Source organism: Aquila chrysaetos, chromosome 1 (genome assembly GCF_900496995.4).
Source record: "Aquila chrysaetos chrysaetos chromosome 1, bAquChr1.4, whole genome shotgun sequence".
In the NCBI taxonomy this organism is placed as follows: Eukaryota; Metazoa; Chordata; class Aves; order Accipitriformes; family Accipitridae; genus Aquila; species Aquila chrysaetos.
Window position 1 is genome coordinate 42,938,449 of NC_044004.1, and position 21,410 is coordinate 42,959,858.

At 38.6% G+C, this 21,410-nt stretch overlaps 1 protein-coding gene across 8 annotated transcripts in view; it reads right to left on the reverse strand.

The window, feature by feature from the left end:
- Positions 1–21,410, reverse strand: part of CLCN3 (chloride voltage-gated channel 3) — an 85,031-nt gene that overhangs the window by 19,074 nt on the left and 44,547 nt on the right. For 4 of the 8 annotated variants that reach the window (XM_030018142.2, XM_030018116.2, XM_030018152.2 and 1 more), the window contains 5 exons: positions 11,606–11,763; positions 9,289–9,388; positions 6,848–7,035; positions 5,283–5,405; positions 3,707–3,913 (listed from right to left, as the gene is read on the reverse strand). In XM_030018142.2, the coding sequence (XP_029874002.1) occupies positions 3,707–3,913; positions 5,283–5,405; positions 6,848–7,035; positions 9,289–9,388; positions 11,606–11,763 (776 nt within the window). Of the gene's footprint in view, positions 1–3,706; positions 3,914–5,282; positions 5,406–6,847; positions 7,036–9,288; positions 9,389–11,605; positions 11,764–16,206; positions 16,307–17,171; positions 17,209–19,207; positions 19,246–21,410 lie in introns of those variants that run through there. The other 4 variants (XM_041125764.1, XM_030018108.2, XM_030018124.2 and 1 more) reach the window with 2 other exon arrangements.

Below are 21,410 nucleotides of genomic sequence, written 5' to 3' on the forward strand. Positions count from 1 at the left end.
TGTGCTGGGTGAAGAACTGGCTGAATGGCTCAAAGGGTTATAGTGAATGGGGCTACATCTGGCTGGCAACCACTGGTCACCAGCAGTGCTCCTCGGGGGTTCAATTCTAGGGCCAGTTCTGTTCAATATATTTATCAATGATCTGGATGCAGGAGTTGAACGCACCATTAGCAAGTTTGCTGATGATACCAAACCGGGAGGTGCTATTGAATCTCTTGAGGGACAAGATGCCTTGCAGAGGATCTAGATAGATTGGAGCATTGGGCAATGATTAATGGAATGAAATTTAACAAGCCCAAATGGTGGATTCTGCACCTGGGACGGAGTAACACAGGGCACAAGTAAAAAAGGGGAGAGGAGTGGTTGTAGAGCAGCCCTGCAGAAAGGGATCTGGGGGTGCCGTCAACAGCAGGCTCACTGTGAGTCAGCAGTGTGCCCTGGCAGCCAAGAGGACAAACCCCATCCTGGGGGGCATCAAACACAGTGTAACCAGCCAGTTAAAAGAGGTGATTATCCTGCTGTATTCAGTGCTGGTGCAGCTTCACCTTGAGTATTGTGTGCAGTTCTGGGCCCCACAATTTAAGAAGGATGTGAAGGTCCTTAAATGCATCCAGAGGAGGGCAACAAAGATGGTGAAAGGGGTGGAGGGCATGTCCTATGAGTTGCACCTGAAGACTTTGGGCTTGTCTAGTTTGGAGAAAAGGAGGCTGAGGGGCGACCTCATTGCTCTCTACAGCTTCCTAACGAGGGGACGTGGAAAGGGAGATGCTGATCTCTTCTCCCTGGTATCCAGTGATAGAACATGAGGGAATGGTTCAAAGCTGCATCAGGGGAGGTTTAGACTGGACATTAAGAAGCATTTCTTTACCGAGAGGGTGGTCAAACACCGGAACAGGCTTCCTAGAAAGGTGGTCAGTGCCCCAAGCCTGTCAGTGTTTGGACAATGCCCTTAACAACATGCTTTAACTTTGGGTCAGCCCCGAATTGGTCAGACAGTTGGACTAGCTGATTGTCATAGGTCCCTTCCAACTGAAATTATTCTATTTTATTCTATTCTACTCTATTCTAGATGTGTGTGGCACAGAGGTCCATCAATCACAAATACTATTCAAGGGACATAAATCAATGTGTCTTGGTTTTGGCTGTGATAACAGTTAATTGTTTCCCTAGTAGCTGGTATAGTGCTATGTTTTGGATTCAGTATAAGAATGTTGATAACACACTGATGTTTTCAGTGTTTAGACTAAGTCAAGGGCTTTTCAGCTTCTGATGCCCAGCCAGCAAGAAGGCTGGAGGGGCACAAGAAGTTGGGAGGCGACACAGCCAGAGCAGCTGACCCAAACTGGCCAAAGGGGTACTCCATACCATGTGACATCATGCCCAGTATATAAAATGGGGGGAGTTTGCTGGGGGGGATTGCTGCTCAGGGGCTAACTGGGCATCGTTTGGCGGGTGGTGAGCAATTGCATTGTGCATCACTTGCATATTCCAATCCTTTTATTATTATTATTATTGTCATTTTATTATTATTAGCATTATCATTATTAGTTTCTTCTTTTCTGTTCTATTAAACTGTTCTTATCTCAACCCACAAGTTTTACTCCCCCCCCCCCCCCCCCCCCCAATTCTCTCCCCCATCCCACTGGGTGTTGGGGAGTGAGTGGGCGGTGGCATGGTGCTTAGTTGCTGGCTGGGGTTAAACCACGACACAATGACAGACTACATAGCTTTTGTATCAGTCCTGGAGATTTGCACTCAGTAGTCTCCAAGCAAAAACTTGCAAAAAAGTTCTGAGGTGAACTGAGATTAAGGGAGAGATTAAGAGGAACTGAAGCAGCAGCTAGTCCTACAGCATCATGGATGAATTACATTCAATATATGCAGACGGTTAAAGTGCATGCTAATTGTAACAATATTGGACAAATTCCTTGCAAGAACACTGACCCCCAGGTAGTAGCCCTTACACACCTGTGGAAGAATACACAGAGAAGCTCAAAGAATTATTACATTATTCGGAGACGAGCAGCTAAACCACAGGTAAGTTAAATGATTTAAGAATACACAGCTTTGAAACAGCAAGTGAACCCAAATTTCCCATTTCTGCAGTCTCCTTCTACAAGTATAGAAGTTGAGCCTGAGAACTGAAGCACAGCTGGGATGATACCCTTTTTTATTTTACAGTATGAAAATTTTATTGAATTAATAAGAATGTTAAGACTTGCTACTCTTTATGACTATACTTGCTTTCATTAGCATGGCACTCTCTATTGGGTTTACGTGACAAGGTTTTGGTAGCAGGGAAGCTGCAGGGGTAGCTTCTGTTTAGAAGACACCAGAGGCTGCCCCCATGTCCAACAAAGCTGGTTCCAGCCGGCTCCAAAATGGACCCGCTGCTGGCCAAAGCCAACCCTGTCAGTGATGCTGGTGGCATCTCTGTGGTAAGATACTTAAGAAAGGGTAAAAAACACTGCACAGCAGCTGTGAGAGAGAGGAGTGAGAAAAATGTGAGAGAAACAGCCCTGCAGCCACAGAGGTCAGTGAAGAAGGAGGGGGAGGAGGTGCTCCAGGCACCAGAGCAGAGATTCCCCTGCAGCCCATGGGGAAGACCATGATGAGGCAGGCTGTCCCCCTGCAGTCCATGGAGGTCCACGGTGGAGCAGATATCCACCTGCAGCCCGTGGAGGACCCCACGCTGAAGCAGGTGGATGTGCCCTGAAAGAAGCTGCAGCCTGTGGAGAGCCCACACCAGAGCAGGCTCCTGGCAGGAGCCATGGACTGTGGAGAAGAGCCTATGCAGGAGCAGATTTTCTGGCAGGAATTTTCTGGTACCCTGTGGGGGATCCAGGCTGGAGCAGTCCCTTCCTGAAGGACTGCAGCCTGTGGAAAGGACCCATGCTGAAGGAGTTTATGAAGGACTGTCTCCCATGGGTGGGACCCCATGCTGGAGAAGGCGAAGAGCATGAGAAGGAAAGAGCAGCAGACACAAAGCATTATAAACTGACTGCAGCCCCCATTCCCCATCCCCTTGTGCCGCTTTGGGATAGAAGAGTCAGGAGAGAAATTGAGCCTGGGAAGAATGGACAGCGGGGGCAAGGTGGGTTTAGTGGTTTTTTTTTTTTATTTCTCACTATCCTACTCTGTTACTGATTGGCAGTAATCTTCCTCAAGTATAGTCTGTTTTGCCTGCGATGGTAATTGGTGAGTGATCTCCCTGTCCATATCTTGACGTATGACCTTTTCATTTTATTTTCTCCTGCTGGCTGGCTGAGGAGCAGGGGTGAGAGAGCATCTTGGTGGGCACCAAGGTTAACCCACCACACTCTCACTAACAACAGGAAACTGAAAGAGCAGAAACACAGTTGTCATCAACCCTTTTCCAGGAATACTTTGTTCACGCATTCAAAAGTCCTCTGCTGTCCTCACAGCTGAAGACATTCATCAATTACCAAAATGCAGAACCAAGAATAGAAAGAATTTAAGTAAAATCAAATGGTCTCTGAGGTGGGAGAAACTCAAACTTACTCTGACATGGAAACAATTTACCTTGGAGAATGCTAGGGATAATCCATTGTTCTTAACACAATAAATAACTACTGATAATCCAAGCCTAAACACTGTCTGAGAGAACAAATACAGTCTTTTAAACAAATCACTGTAAACGCATGGATATTCAATACATCCTAGAAATGCTTTTACAAGAACTTACCTCTCTTTTTTTAGCTTCATTTGTGCTGTACTTTGGAAAGAGGTAGGAAAAAATATTCCCACAGCAGCAGGCAACATGTACCAAGGGACCCTCTTTTCCTAAACTCAAACCTGATGCGACAGCCAAGACTAAAGTAATTGTTTTTATCATCAAAGTCCACTTCCCTAAGTAACCTCTGATGATGAAGCCACTCAAAATAGTTTTTATCTGGAAGAAAAAGAAAATAATATCTGTTACTGTACTCTGCTTTCATCAGAAAATAATTAATTTTATCATTTTAGCTGCTTAACTTTCAAATTACTAACTTTATCACACTTTAAAACATGTACTGTTCAGATTGCTACACTGAAGCCATTTGGTTGCCAGAGGCTTTCCATTTGCAGCTTACTCTAAAACACTGGACAATAACATACAACAACATTATCAATTACATTTAGTAGAAAATTAATCTGCAGTAGCTTCTAAGACTGCATTCATAGGTTTAAAATGTAAATTATCAAGTTAAAGTCAGAAAACTCCTGAAGGAAAAACAGACCTGCAAAAACTATACTCAGGGTCATCTATTGTAGCCGTATCACATCTGCACCAAATCTACCCCTCTCTGTTTTGTCCTTATGTTTTACCTTCTCTACATAAAAATTTAACAGTAGATTTCTTGACATAAAGATGGAAACCATCAGCCTTTTTTCCACTAGAAAAGATGTGCCACTTGCCTAAGGTATTACTTTGCCTAACAGTGTCATATTAGACTGGAAAATATGCCCATATATAGGAAACAATATAGTTATCATAGGAAAGGACAACATGTCTATAAATAGGATGTACACAAAACACTGGGCAGCTGTCTAGAAAGAAAAGGTTAGCTAAATTTGGAAACCAGTTCAGGATGAAATCTCTTCTGGAATAATGGCACAGAACTACTCCAGGCTTATTCAGACGGAAGATTTGTCCATCAACTTCTACAATACACATACATAAAGAAATATTTACAGAATGACCAGGGAAGTGAGACTGACCACACTTTGACTTTGGGTCTTTCCCCTCCTATTCTGTGTATAGTAGCACACAGCAATTGAAGAAAAAAAAAAAAGAAAAAAAAAAAAAAAAGAAAGAAAGAGTTTTTGAGGATATTACACATTTTACTTTGTGACTGTTTGATGGTTTGTGCTAGTTAATGGAATTAAAGCCAATGCAACAAAAGATCAATTGCTGTATCAAAGGACGTGTATTCTGTCAATGAACCACTGCTCTCTTACCAGTGTAAAGAGGATGGGGACTGGGGGGAGGTTTGGAAATCAGTCTTCGAAGTCTACTCTCTCAAGCTAAATGCTTCCTTAAAAAGTAGTCCAGCCAGAAGCATGCAGCAAAATCTACAAACTCAGGAGAGTCTCTGAAATTTGGGGTTATTCTTCTCAGCTACAATTAGCACAATTACATTATTTCAATTTGAATACTTGTATTAATGTATTTCAAAGTCACAGGGCGCCCCCTCTTGCCTTCCCCCAACCCTGTAAGGCAGCAGAAATTTTCACATTAATATGAAACATCTATAATGTATGTATTAGTTAGACCTCACCTCAGGTATCCCTGAGCCACAGGCATAGGGAGCAAATACCTTCACCAGAGAAACTGCTAAGAAGGCAAAGCTCAAAGCCCAGAAAATGTACATTATGTAGTTCATTATGTATGAACCTGGACCCTAAAAGCAAAAACAAAAACCAAAAAAAATGTTAGAATATAAATTTGATGTAGGAGCAAAATCACTACTTAAAATAACCCAGAAGTACTCTTGCTGCAAAGTACACTTACGCACATATTTTGAGGGACAGTAATTATTACCAAGCCAAGAAAGAAAGAGCTTTGCTTGAAAAGCATAAAGTCACGATACCTGCACATCAGCAAAGACTGGGTTATACAAGGTAGAAAGTGTTCTAACGCTTCATCTTAAAAAGAAAAAATAAACATAGCACAGTTGTGGGGTTTTTTTTAATAGCTATTAGCTGCTAAAATCTACTGAATACTGAGTAAATCTTCCTTATTTAAAAAAATTTATGGTAGAAAAAATAAAACCAACCTATTCTTGGTTATCGGAGACCACCACAAATTTCATTTTTATGGACAACTAAACCAGCACAAATACAGACTGGGTGACAAGTGGATTCAGAGCAGCCCTGCAGAGAAGGACTTGGGGGTATTAGTGGATGAAAAACCGACTATGAGCCAGCAATGTGCACTCGCAGCCCAGAAAGCAAATCGCACCCTGGGGTGCATCAAAAGAAGCGTGACCAGCAGGTTGAGGGAGGTGATTTTGCCCCTTTACTCTGCTCTGGTGAGACCCCACCTGGAGTACTGTGTTCAGCTCTGGGGCCCCCAACAGAAGAAAGACATGGACCTGTTGGACCGAGTCCAGAGGAGGGCCACAAAGATGATCAGAGGGCTGGAGCACCTCTCCCATGAGGACAGGCTGAGAGAGTTGGGGTTGTTCAGCCTGGAGAAGAGAAGGCTCTGGGGAGACCCTATAGCAGCCTTCCAGTACCTAAAAAGGGCCTACAGGAAAGATAGGGAAGGACTCTTTATCAGGGAATATAGTGATAGGACGAGGGGTAAAGTTTTAAACTGAAAGAGGGTAGATTTAGATTAGATATTAGGAAGAAATTCTTTACTGTGAGAGTGGTGAGGCACTGGAACAGGTTGCCCAGAGAAGCTGTGGATGCCCCATCCCTGGAAGTGTTCAAGGCCAGGCTGGATGGGGCTTTGAGCAACCTGGTCTAGTGGAAGGTGTCCCTGCCCCTGGCAGGGGGGTTGTAACTAGATGATCTTTAAGGTCCTTTGCAACCCAAACCATTCTACGATTCTATGATTTTTTTATGTATAGTTATGATCACGAATAGAAATTCTTGTGTTATTAACAGTTCTATACTTTCATAAATTCCTTACATCTGCAAAACTCCAAGCCCCCTTGCAGTGCATGAAAAGCACATTTATTACACTATAACCTATTAATTAATTCAAATGCTGAAAAATGGAGCAGACAGTACAACCCAAATCCGTGTTTAGTACCCTAATCTTAAGACCATTATTTTCTTTCCATGTTCAGTCAAGCTACTGAGCAAGACCATCAAAGAAGGGCTATATACTCACTTCTGCTTGCCCAATTATTAGTTCTGCCCATGTTTTCCACTGCGGACATTTATCTCTCTCTTCAAACGTGGTCTCATTTGATCCCCAACAACACTGTTCGTGGTTAAACCACAGAGCACTAAGGCAAATGCCTTCCTTTAGGTCAGTCATCCAGTCAGCAGCAATGTCAATTAATCCTGCCAATGCCCCTGTTGTAGAAACAATTTTGTATTAATATTCTAGTAAATAGGAATAACACACATAGCTAAAATGAAGAAATGTGCTGGTATTAATTGATGTAAATTGAAATCACAGAAAACCTAAAGAAATAGACATTTAAAATATTACTGATTTCCAGGAATATATCCTACTTGCAATATGGTAGGATTAGTATTTGTTGAAGAATCTAGTACCTTGTATATTTCCGAAGTTAAATGCATCTTTTTTTCTTTTTTTTTTTTTTTTTCCTATGCCACAGTTCTCCAACAGTCCACTGAAACTAAGGAGTTAAGAATCAAAAGAAGACTGATACATTTTTGTGATGAAAAAGACAACAGACCTTCTGACAAAACTACCTTGCCATGCCTCAGAGAACTCATGAACTATTCTACTATGTTTTGTACAGAACAGCATATTTGGAGAAAATAATTCTTACCTTGCCAACAACTGTTTTAGAACAACATAAATAAAACACCAAATAAAACCTGATGACACTCATGCGATCCATATACAAAATGACTTCATTCTGTAACACGGTGAGCGTGTAAAATTCCTACCGCAGGTAACAAACAGCATAGATACTAAGCAGTTCACAAACTCAAAGCTTAAGATGGATTCTGTGTTATAACTACATGCAGAAAACTTGAAGAATCCTCAAAAACAGGCATTACTTAAGAAATTTCTTCAAAGGATTTAAACAATTAAAAAAAACCCTTTATTTTACAAAAGTAAAATAATTTTTCATGGTAGCAGTATACTGAAAAACTACTTCTAAAGTCAGCATTTTTGTGAGCATGTACAACTGTTAATTAGTTATAATTTACTATTTTTAAGGTATTAAATCGCTACTAGAAACAGCTGTCTAGAGACAGCCACAATTTACTTGTGTAAGTTGGTAGTAAAGAATTACCTCTGTCTTACTAATTTATATTTACTAATCTTGACAGACTCTCAGTTTGAGATCCTGAGCCAATCAACGGCAAAGTCAAAGGCAGCATTTCAGTAGAACAAAATTTCAACCAAATTAATTAAAATACATAAACATAACATCTCCCCATAACTGAAATCAAGTTTGTATCTTTTAAGATTCACTAGACACATACAACAGAAAGCAGTTGAAACTGAAAAACCTAGGAATGTTCACGGCCAGAATTTGCTCGCTTTGATGCTCAGAAACATAGTAGAGCGATTTTAACATACATAGCAGCTTGGGAGGTGGAAACACAACACTGCACATTGCCACCCAAATTATCACAAGCAATTTCCAGCAATTATACACTCCCAGTTTGTACATTCAGAGGTGTATAAACATGCTACAAACTTTGCATATATATTAACTTATATGTGATTTGTGAAACTGATTATGTATATATCTAAGTAGTAATTATACAGTTACCATGCCTTTTTAACAGGCATGGCCATACTCTGCAACTAATCCAGTTTTCCTAGCATTTAATCTAAGATCTCTGTTTGAAATACTTTTTCAGAAAAACTGAGCACAAAGTTTGTGACTTCTCACTCCTGCAAATTTTGGTCACTCCAAACTATGCTCATAGAAAGCAGCACTGCATGACAGTGGGGCCACAATCAGATGATTTGAGCTGTAAAACTCATCCTAAAGTACATTAAAAAGAAAAGATAGAGTTGAAGTAGAGGCCAACAAACTCTACCTGTTAAAGCTAATATTTTCTCTGTAGCAACCTCTAGAAAGGTATGACATAAACATATAGCTAGACTTTACTCAGGTATAAACACGTGCTTTACAGGAAGTGTGTTTACCAAAACTCATATACCAGAGCTACTTTTTGGTGCATAGGGAATAAGCTACGGCTTCAGTAAAACCAAAACAAATTCATAGCAGGAAAACCATCTAGCACAATCAATGAATACACTTTCACAAGAAATTCTGCAGGAAAAAAGCAAAATTTAACAGATTGGTGTTTTCCCTATTGCATTCACAGGATTGAAGAACAGTGATAGTTTAGTAGGTGGAAGTTCAAGAACTCTGAAAAACTCTCACTAAATTCAGTGAGGACTTTGTTTTCCATTTGATTAGTAAACCCTCCCCTCAAAACGCTAAAACCTGTAAAGGAAGATAGTCAACCTTTTCCTTCCCTCGTGGAACTGCGGTAGTAGTCTGAACCAGCTCTTATCCAGGTTGGTGGATAACACACAAATGAAAAGCACAGTAACTATACTTGCTGATAAATATAAGAAAGAAATCCTCTGTTTTTTTAATTTACCTGATGCCAAACCAGTTAGTGTGACTACTAGCCATCCTGACCATGCATCGTACAAACTTTTTGTCATCTCCCATGCTGATTCTTTCTTTTTGCTGTTAATCTGCAAAGAGAAATTGTCATATATACTTGTATGTGTTTCTGCAATATGAATAGGAGAAAAAAAGTAAGTATGACATACAGATTGCGTGATGCAAGCTACAGGCAAATATACCCTCTCTTTAAACTACAAGCATTTTCCTTGTATTTAGTGCTTTACATAGATAAATCAGCTTGGTTATTCAGACATCAAACAACCAACAGAGGAAACTAAGTTTGCTTAATTTAAAGAACTAAAACCCAGGAAATGCATTATTAGGATAAACGAATACTTTCTATGATACACATCTAAAACATGTAATTGTAAAATTATTTCTCTCCTAAATCTTAAATTATTTTTTGTCGAACCTCAAAGAAACTGTTAGTGTACTACTAATAAGCTATTCCATACAATTCAAATTCCTAAACTTCTATTTCAAATATAAACATCTTTCTTTTATCTTTAGACTAAAAACCACACAAAAATAAACAAAACCAAAAACTGGATAACTACCCTATAACATTCTAGATAACTATTACTAATGACATCTAAAGTTATTGTACTGAAAAAATAGTAATTCTTATTTTAGCCTTATTTACTTTACTTTGTGCACTTAGCTGAAATTTGTGCATAACTTGTTTTATGATTAAACCTTCATTATATAATTGGATCCTATTCTTATGATTTTTCCATACTGTAAAAGGAGCAAGAAAGTATGTGCAACAAACAGCAAAAAAAAACCCCAAACCACCCACTAGTACTCATTCCTCCTTCTTTCTACATCTTTGATTACATGGCCAGACAGTCTCCTATCATTCAGGGCATATTTATAAATTTCACAGTAGTTCTGTGACTATAACTGTGAACTGTCTTGTCTGACTTTTCTGGTCTCAGATATTAAAATGAGTAACAGCTGTGAGACTTCACCCTAGGTAACCTATTTCCTGGTGTGATCTGCCTTGCCAGGATTTGGTCAGGCCCAGCATTCTATCCAATGGCATATCCACTAGACAGTAACCTATGTATCTGCAATGTAAAGATGGCGTTGTATTAATTACTGCTTTGACATCAAAATACGATATAAAGTATTACATGGAAAACACCTTCTTACTTTTCATTAAAAGCATTCAAACAAGGTACATGTTCTCAGATCCACTGTCCAAGGATCTCTTTTCCTTAAAAAAGCACTAAATAGTGCAATTGTGGATGTTTTGTTTTTTAAGTGTAAGATTATTTTTTTTTAACCATGTCAAAGTAAATCAGCATAGGCACCCTACATTTGCTTCCAGAAAGTTAAAAACGGTGTTTCCAAAGAAAGCAGAATAACAGTGTTGTACGTGAAGGAACCTCTCCCCTGACCTCTCCATACAATTATAATTAACTTTTAACTATTCATTTTGATCAGTTAAAAATACTTTAGGAGAAATCACATCTCCAAATCTGTTCCGTTTTTAAAATTAATTAATGTAAGCAACCCAAAAGTATGGCAATAAGGCTCTATAATAGCGTATTTCCTCCCAAAATGCTATTAAACAAGTCTACTGCATGAATGACAGTATCTAGCATGTTACTAATACAACTTGAGCCTGCTTCATGAAAGAACTGGTTGCAGAGCACAGGGATAAAGATGAATAGCCTGAACTTTGAAGATCTTCTGAAGAAATCAACAGAGAAGAGGAAAAAAGCAAGTTCTGTGATGGGAGAGTGGAAAGGACATTTACCACACATACTGAGACTACTTTTTTGTTAAGCATATATACACTGATGTAAGTGGTTTAGATACAAGAATTTTCACTTTCCATAATCCAAACAACCGCAGCACTACATAGCAGTAGCACAGATACACTTGTGTCAGTATAAAAGCAATATACATCAGTGCTCACTTTTCTGTACAAGTACCACCATAAGCACTATTGTACTATTACAAATATATCTACACTGGAAAATAGCCTTAAATCTACTAGCATGCAAAAAAAGCAGTACTGTAAAAATGTCATTTGGGTGTCAGGGAACTATTCCCACCCCATTAAATTACTGTTGCCTTTCCAAGTTGTAATACTGTTGCAGGACTGCAGGCATCCATGAAATGGTGCTTTTTTAATAGCACTCAAGTAGTTCTAGCTGATGTAACTACTTACAAATTTAAAGTATGCACATATTTGTATGTGTTACTAGATCAGACCTTAATTCCAACATCCAACAAGAAAATATTTTCCAAGTATTGTTATTTATCTCAAGTACCCGTCTATGTCTTTCTCTGTCTTTGCACTTCTCTCGAACCCAGTCAATGGTGTGGAAGTCATCATACGTTCCTACTCCAGGAATTGGTTCATCCAGAAGATCCAGTAAATGTGTCGAACTGTTGATACTTCCTCCATTTGTCATTGTATAATGAGTTCCTATGGCAGAGGAAAGACAGGAATGAATTAATTCTGCAAATAAACAAAGTATTAGAATGTTCGTAACACTATGGCATATAAAATTTTGGAACAAGTAATTAAGAGACTTCCCATAATACGCATTCATTTAGGTCTCTCAATGTTGCACGTCACTATTTTTGTCTGTCACTCATCTGTAGGTTAAATTTGCACGTTAGTGACTTTGTATTTCCATTGGTTAAATATGAATGTACTAGTCAAACTGTCATTGTTTTGTGTGCAGACTCCAGAGAAACTTCAGTAGAACAAAGTAGAAAAAATGAGCAGCTTCGACACACATTTACCTTCAAGTTTATTTCAGTTTATGAGCTACTAGAGGAAAATCTGACTGTAAGAAAATAAAACCAGATTATTAGATATAAAGTTCACAGCACTCCCATAGGTTGCCAGTTATTTTTAAATATATCTACCATTGATTACCAATCTCTCCTACATGTCTAAACCAAACTCAAAAGACATTATCAACAGATTATCATTGCAGCTAAAAAGTAACAGAAAGCCACACGAATACTTTTTTTTTTTTTAATTTTATTTATTTCAGGTAACCCACAAAACAGACCTCAGTCATGAAAAGTTGGAAATACTGTATAAAGAAAATGTCTTCTACTAATTTGTCATCACTAGCTGGTTCCTTCACAAGCAGCTTGCACAACATCCCAGTATTTCTTTCAGTGATAAGAATAAGAAGAGCAAGAGGAGTCCTGAGAATTTTTCCCTCTTCACAAGTGATCACAAAAGTTTTATTGTTTTGAGCTTTCAAATGTCATCAATTTTGCAATATCTTGGCTTTTTTGAGTTCCTGCGGTATATTCACAGACCCCAAGTATAATTTTCTGCTGTATGGTTGCCTAAATATAGCATGGCCACCATTTGCCCACCCAACACAAACTGCTTCTGCAACAGTAATTGCTATAAAGGGAACATTTATAATGAGGTGAATATAGACAATGATTTAAAGAGTGATTACTCTCACTTTTTTGACTAAGAACAAAATAATCTGGCCAACAGTATATGGCATAGCACAATAATCTCTATTATTAAAGACAGAAGTCTTGGCCAACTTGGGCCTACATCAGTTCAGACAGGCACTAGAACTCATTTCACCAGACTGACACTGGGATGGTTAGGCAGGTGGTGTGTTTTCTGCATGGGGTTTTCTTGTTTGTTTGGGTTTTTGAGGTTTTTTTGGTTTTAATTGTAAGCTCAGCTTCTTGGTGTTATCAGCAGAAGTTTCCAACTTACAAAAAAAAAAAAAAAAAAGTCTTCAAAGGGCCTACCTGTAAACTTCCAAATGCCACAAATGCCAAGTTCACCAGCCCCAGCACTCCCCAATAACTGACAATTAGATTTATACATAGGTAAAATGTGCCTTTTCCCCTTAAATATGTGAAGTCTGAGATCTAGCAGAAGCAGTGTAACACCTGGCATTATACTCAGACCCAAAGGTGTGCCTCAGCCATCTATTGCTTGAGAGGTCTCGTTTATGCCTGCTATATAACGCAGCATTTATTTGGACATCTTAGTGGTGAAAGACAACACACAAGAAAATAATACAAAAATCCTATTAAGACAAAATGCAATCTAACATTTTCAAGACACAAAAACTACTATTCATTATATATACACATTACATATAGAAAAGCTTAAAAGTCTATAAATTTTTTTTTTTTTTTTTAAATCTTAAAGAAAAAGAAGAGAATGCAAATGCAGGAAACAACAACCCAACAATGCCAATACCATTCTCTCATGCTAGCCTGGCTGCCATCTTTCCTAATACTGTTTTTTTCCCCAGTCTATGCCATATTAAATTCTCCCTCATCTATTCACCATAGCTAAGCCCTGTAAATCTCTTCTCAAAGCTGCTGCTAAGTCTCTCTTAAAGCAGATGTAAAGAAGCATTACCTATGCTTCCATTAATAAAAAGCTAACAACAACAAATTAAATCAGATTTGCTAATAAAGGTAATTGTGAAAACCTTGCTTTAGGATAAGGGATTCAATTCTCTTGCTGTTTCCAATTCTCCTAACTAGAAAGGAAGACTAAGATACATCTCTGGCTAGCTGAAAGGGCAAGCCGATCTAATAACAAAATTCACACTGTAATGATTAGTTTAGCTCTCAAAATTAAGAGAGTAACAGAATACATTATGAAAATGGTTTTTTTTTTACATGAAATTAACCTCCTTTGCAAAGCAAGGGGACATAAATTATATTCAGCCACAGTTTAACTATTAATTTCTTACAAAGTTACAATGTTATCAAGCAGTCTCCTGAACCTGAGTGATCATGGTAGGACAAAAGCTTGCCTTTGCCACGGAGGAGTTGGTTTTATGCCCTCTTATATATGAAGCAGTATCAAGCTATAAAGAGCATGCAATCCTATGCCACACAAGGCAAAGGAGAGTTGAGAGTTATAAATGTATCACAAACAGTAACAGATGATTTTATGTGTATCACAAGGTGCTGAATTGGAATTCTCTCCAGGGAAACCATCAGGAATGGTACCATACTCACTGCACCAGACCCTATGCAGAACTTGGAGCAGACTACAAAGAATGGTCATTGCCTGGATACAGTAAAAATCCCACTGAAACCATGTCAGGTTCCTGCTTTGCCAGCATTTGCTGGCACACCAAATACTGGAATATAAATGATTATTGTATGATGGGGAGGAGACACAGAACAAGACCTGAAGCTGAAGATGTGGTTTTGTTGAATACAGAGCTGCTGTGAATGCCTGATACAGCTGAATAGCTATAATCTTGTACCAAGTGAGAAACAGGCAGCAGTGATACCCTGCGTTAGTGTGTGGTAGAAAGGCTGCCCTATAGAGGACCACGAAGAGGACAACTGTACAAAATCTGATGCTCTGTATCTAAGATACATAAGTGTGACAGCAGTGGGAGAGGACATGCTCCAGCTAGTATTATGATCTATATAGCATATAGCTGTTCTAAAGGAGAATTTAGAGAAATATACCTTTACTAATACTCAACACTTTCCCAAACTTCCACTTCCCTTTCTTCCTCTCCTTCTCTAGCATTTCACACAGTAAGATGCTCCTTCCAGCTATGATGATAATGATTTTCATCAGCATAAACACATGGAAATTCTCATAATTTACTGCCAGTTTCATCAAAGTGTTACTAAATTTATTTTCAACTCAATAGTTTTTGTTAAAATCCTTACCATAATATAGATTTTTCATCACAAGATTCTAACCTCCGACCAGGAAATCATCATTGCCCTGATAAATCGTAGCATTTAGCAAATGTAGCCTTCTGATGTTCCCAATATTCAGAAAGTATTTCCCCTCCCTTCCTTCCCCTTCTCTACCATCCTCAAGTTTCAAGACTCTTTCTCAGGCTACAACTCAATGCAAGTGCTTTTCACCAAAATTCAAGCAGCCTTCGTCTTAAAAACAAGCACTTAACACACAAGGTACATAGGCACAGCCTCTAGATACAATAAGAGAACACCTCCATTTTCCATATGCACACACCCGAGCCATTCTGCAGCTGTAAAGAAAGTAAAGCCTTCTTTTTGTTACATATGAGTTTGCTTAAGGCTTTATTAGACTGGGAAGCAGATGGTAAAAGTAGCAGGCAGAACTTTTATTATTACTGTTATTCCAAACTAACCTATGTTACTACAGGAAGGCAAATAGTAATATACTTATCCTCTCAGAGGCTCAATACAGCTCACAGGAATCCTTACAAAGCAAATTCAACACAATCCTTCCATACTTTGCAAAACTAAGGTAGCCGGCATGCCTTTATTAGCACACTCTTCTCCAACAGCATCTTTAACAATCCTGTATTCTCAACATAAAACTAGCAAGCTGCTGCAATCACAGACTGCAAGCTTGCAGACAGTAAGCTTCTAGACAATAAAAGCAACATGCTTCTTCAGAGAAAGGAGATTGTCTCTTTTAGTTGATTCAGTCACTGTAGGTCTTGCCTGAACTACCTTCTAGGAAGGCAGCTGACTTTCGTTATCCTTCCATGCATGTAATTTCAAGCCTTCAGCACGACCCTTTCTCAGCAATCAGCTCTGGTAGTGCTGAAGAACTGCTTCCAGTGAAGTTGTTCAGAAAAAAAACCCAACAAAAATCTAATAAAGAATATTGCATCATGTTGAAAGAAAAAACCTGTAATAAGCATTAAGGTTAACAGTAAAACACTGTACTTTGGGACACCAAAGAATGAGGTACAGCAAAAACAAACAAAAATGCTACATGGACAAAACTGGAATAAGAGACGTAAATTCCAACACCAAAAAAAGCTCTCACCTCTGAAAAAGTGGGGGTTTTGTTTGTTCCTTTTTTTTTTAAATGAGAATGAAAAAAATACAATCCAAAATTGCTTGAGAGGACACTATGCCTGATAGAAAAAGCAGTCCTTACCATATTGCTCTCCTTCATTTCGCTCTGCACATGAAGTTATACTGAATGGCTGTAGCCCCCAACACTGATCCAACCTCCTGCTTTGCTTAGGTAGTCCCTCCTGACATAAAGCATGAACAAAGAAATTACAGAACTAATATTTTCCTATACTCACACAAGTTGTTTTAAACATTACAGATTCCTCCTTGCTTTACGTCCCCCTTGAGGCAAGGAATCTCTCTTCTTTCATATTCTATATATATGCCTTATACAAGCAGTCTTCAATCTTGATTCATGTTGGAACTATGATAACCATGGCAAAAAGCTGATTTATGTAATTACACACAGCATTTTTCAGGTGCCATGCACAGCATTTTCAAAGGCTGCCTCATCTCCTGTAGTAGTGATCCCATACTCCCTTGTCCTTTTGCAACTCAGTAGATTTCTTTCAGATTTGAAAGCAACCCTGGGCAACACACAGCTGATAAAAGTTGTGGTTTTTTAAAGAAAAATACCTGGTAAGTTTTTAGCTAATTCATTTAAAAAGAAAAAGATCACGTCTGCAAGGACTCATACCTTTAAAATGCAAGCAGACCATCACTGACTATTCTCTATCGTACAGTTCAAAAATTTTCACGATAAAACATTTTAAAACGCTAACAAATCTAAACATGAGTTGCCAACACTCATATGCTGTTGCATTTTTCGCTTCACAGACCTCTCGGAACAAGTCCCCAATGAAGAAACCCAGCAGATCATAAAGATCTTCAGGGTCCTGCTATCCTGGTCTCTGGTATAAAGAAATGAAGAGCCAGTGGACCTGGGTCCTCTTCCAGGGAGGCAGTGGGTTCCAGTTTCCACACTCTATGATTTAAAAATCCCACCGAAAGTACACTTAAAACACCTTGAGTTAAAGAAACAAGGGAACTAGTGCTTCACAGTTATCTAAATACAGTTTCACACAAGAAAGGGGTTTTGCAACATACTTGATGCTCCCGATTCCTGCATAGCTGTTCAACAATCCTTCCCGACTCTTTCCTTGTGTGCAGTGTTCCTTCTTTTCTCATAAAAATAACAGGAACATCAAGGTTTAAGACAAATGCTGCAACCTGGCTAATCAAACAGTGCACGATAGATTTTTATGTGATTCTCCACCATGTGATTATCTGAACAATTACCCAGTATTACCTAGAGAATAAATCCACACAACTACAGCCTCCATAGAGGATAACGTACAGAACTGAGACATGAACAGGCTCAAGAGGGTGGCTAGCAGAATTAACAAGGGACCACAATTTTATGATGAAGTTGAAGACCCCTTCTATATGCTCTACAGCATATGATATATGTCTTTTGAATGCACTGCTCTGTCCCAAACTGAGCATGTATCAGCTAGCTCCATTTTATGAAATGAGACATATCTCAGGACATAACTACACAACAAGGCTAAGCTGATCTAACAGACTGCTGCCACTCAAATAGGAGATCTTGCTCCCCCTATTTCTCCCTCCCATTCTTGGTCACACGCTCCCACTCTCACCCTCAGATCAGCTCTGACACCTGTGGATGTGACTGCACAGTAAACCAAGCAAACGTGCTAATCCAACTAAGCAGACAAAACTAACAAAAAAAAAAATAATTCTGCCATTATACAGAACTGGAATCAAGCTTCTGTGCTGTCAGACAAGAAACAGAGCCAGTGCAAGAGCAAGAACTGAGAGAGGAGATGGGGAACAGCAAGCAAGTTCACCCACTTCCACAGCAACAAACTGTCAGACTAGTTATACCAAAATATATAAATGCACCCTTGGGTCTTGTTAGATTTTAATTACATCCTTCTGCTGGAAACAATTCAAAACTTCTATATAAATATTAATATCCTGACACTATACAGTAATATCCATTTCACAGAGCTCAAAACTCCCAGAGGTGGCTATGTTTAGAAACATCTCAGAGTTGTGAATACAACAACAGATAAACAACGTCAATATTGGAGTCAATGGCAGAGCAATAATAGGACTCAGTTTCTCAAAGGTATTTCTCTACAAGCTATGTAACTGCTAACTCTTACAGCAAGAATACACTAGTTTGCTGCTGCTCACACATCCCTTTTTCTAGGCTGTGCACAACTACACAATATTCCCCTCAGCAGCTGTCCTTCTGGCTAACAGCAGTGCAACGTGTTCCATTTGTGCTACTCCAAGCAGAGTGAAAGGAGGGGCGGGGGAATAAACGCACCTCAGAGTGAAAATGAAGCTAATCAGTTTACAGCAAAGGCTGAAATAAGCGCTCTCTGACGTGACCATCGAAACCTGCTGAGTGTTAAAATCAGCAGGGGCTGTACCTTTCCAGAGGCCAGATACTAATCCAAGTGTGTACTAATACACACTTCACCCGTGTGTCCTTGAGTACTAGGCGGCAAGGGGAATGGAGGCAGGGAAGCACCCCCAGTGCAATGCACACCAGAAGGATCATTTACACTTGTAACAAAGAAGATTTGTATACACAAGGTATGTGTCAGTGCCTCAGCTTCTTTCTGTTTCCATATTCAGACCTCAAAGTACGAGGCTTTCAATTAAAAAAAAAGACAAGAAACAATCGTCAGTTTATTTAAATTTGTCTGTAACCACTCAAGAAGAGTCATTAAGCACTATTGTCTTTTCCTGGCTAGAAGTAATTTTAAAATTTCAGAATCAGAAGAACAGCATGCCATGCCAGAGTGCTATCATTTGCTACTGTTGATGATTAATGATTTTAAAGTCTTTCTAATCAAGTAACATGTTACCCTTTGTGTGTTACTATAAATTTTCAGCCTGTCTCTTCAGTTGGCTCTTCTAAACTGCATCAAATGCTTACAAGCACAAATTGGTCTCTGCATTGCAATCAAAATGCATGCAAAAATGACAAAACTATATATACACAAACAAAAAAAAAAAATCAGCTGGAAAAAATCTGATAGGTGGGAAACAGGAAGACTCAGAACAAGCTTTGAAGAACAGGGAAAAGAAATAAAATGCTTTACCAAAGTACTGAGTGGTAATCCCCTCCTCTCCATTTCTTCTGCCAAAAAAAAAAAAAAAAAAAAAAAATCTGTGTTTAAAAATAACCTTTTAAAAAGTAGGAGTAAACCAAAAGTTGAATAGTAGCACCTCAGAGTTAAACCAAGACTTTTGAAGACTTGCATCCACTGCAAATTCACAGGAATCTGAGAAGGCAGCAAAGCAGAGGTCAAGTATTGCTCAATGTGTACAGCATAATTAAAAAAAGAACATAAATAGCTTTGACTTTTTACTTTAGGTGGAAGAAACACTTCTGTTTCTATGATGCTGCAGAAAAAATGGCTTTATTATTACAGATTTCTTTTCTTGTAGTCTTAAAGGCAGAATGGACTATATTTATTTATTTAAGCCTATAATGAATACGGACTTCAGATATGCAAGTGAACACTTATGGTGATCCCCACACTATTAACTTTATAACTTAAATATAAGATGAACAGTGCAAGAAGGAGATCAGAAAAATAAAAGGTATAAAGATATATAAAGTTAGATAAAGCAAATGTTAGAAAAGGGAAGTAATCTATCACGTAACAATGGCCAAGGCAATGAGTCAGAACAACAGAAATTTAGATAATCAGATTTCTAAGCACTGCTGCTGCATGTACGTAAGAGCTTACTTATATGTTGTTTTGGAAAGCAAAGGCAGGATGCAACGAAAATACTAATTCTGCTAATATGATTGTCCCAACGAGGCCATGTCCAGGCCCAAGGAGGCCATAATCTCGGTCTGTTCATTAGCTTTCTTTCAGATAACAGTACATCTCAAAATGACTTCCAAAATTGAGAAATGCATGCCTAATAGAGAAACTGACCAGTCATACAGCACAGGCACACAGATAACCTGCAACTACCTACAAAGAACTGTAGTTACATCTCATGGTACTTTCTGTTAATCACCAAAGTCAAATACGCTAAACTCATAATTGAAAGTCCTTATCCCCTACTAGGAACCTTAAAACAAGTGCAGCAGAAACTCAGTGCTGTAACCATGCTGAGTTTCTCCAAGTAATGCTTATTCTCAAAGCATTCAATGTTAGACAACTATAATCATCGTGATCACATCTTCTGTCATGAACCTGTAATTAGTGTAAAAATTAATTTTATTACTCTTTCTCTGCTACTAATAAAATTTCAGGGTCAAACTCTAACTCTGAGCATGTGTACACAACTTTCACACCCATTTACTTCAAAAGCCACACTGAGAATTTCAGTCTCTAATGGCTTTTGATTTATTACTAATTCTTAAACATAAGAGGCCCATAAGCAGAAATGCAGCCTAAAATACAAAGTATAGCTTTTACCACTTAGAGGATCTGAACTGGCTCAGTATGCATCTGACTCAAACTCTTCCTAGGATATTATTAAATATCCTCTGCCCCACAGCTTATGATAACAGGTGAAGCTGGGGGAGGGGGCAGAGAGGTCTCCCCAGTGTTACTGTTAATCGTAGAGTCTAAGCAATAGGAGTTGCACCTACATGCAGTGGTGACTGGTGCACAATAAATGAAATTGTGAGTTATTTTGTCGCTCAAAAAAAATTAGGTTCACTAAAACTAAGTCATTGGTAAATTTGGCATGCTCTTTATATACATAATTTTCACATCTCCTGCCTACTGACTCAATTGCAGATTATTAGTGGAACAACAGCATTTCACTAATTTTGCTTGAGGACTCCCAAAATCTAAAATCTAAGATGTGCTTATGTACATGTAACAAATAAAAAGGAGTTAACAACCCTCACGTTCGCTGAAGCTCAACTTTTGCTACTGGTAGCCTGGCCACTATACATGTACCACTATTGCTCAGATGTCAAATCTTTAAAGAATGGTAAAATGGATGCTTATTTAGTAAAAAAAGGTGGGAAGGGGAATTAAAGAGTGTGAGTGTGTCTGTGAATGGCTGGAAGACAAGCAAGATACCAGTAATTTGGAACTTTCAAAAGGGTCCAGCTAGCAAAAATGATGCAAAAATAAATCCAAGGGCAAAGAACTGAGCAACACAAATAATTGATTTACACAACATATATTCCAGCATATGGTTTATTACATAAAAAATTCTTAAGAAAAAGTGTACATGTCAGTTACTTATGATATATGCAATACTAAGCCGGGACTTTAAAACCCTTTCTGAAGAGAGAAGCAGTACGTTTAACTCTTTTAGTTACCA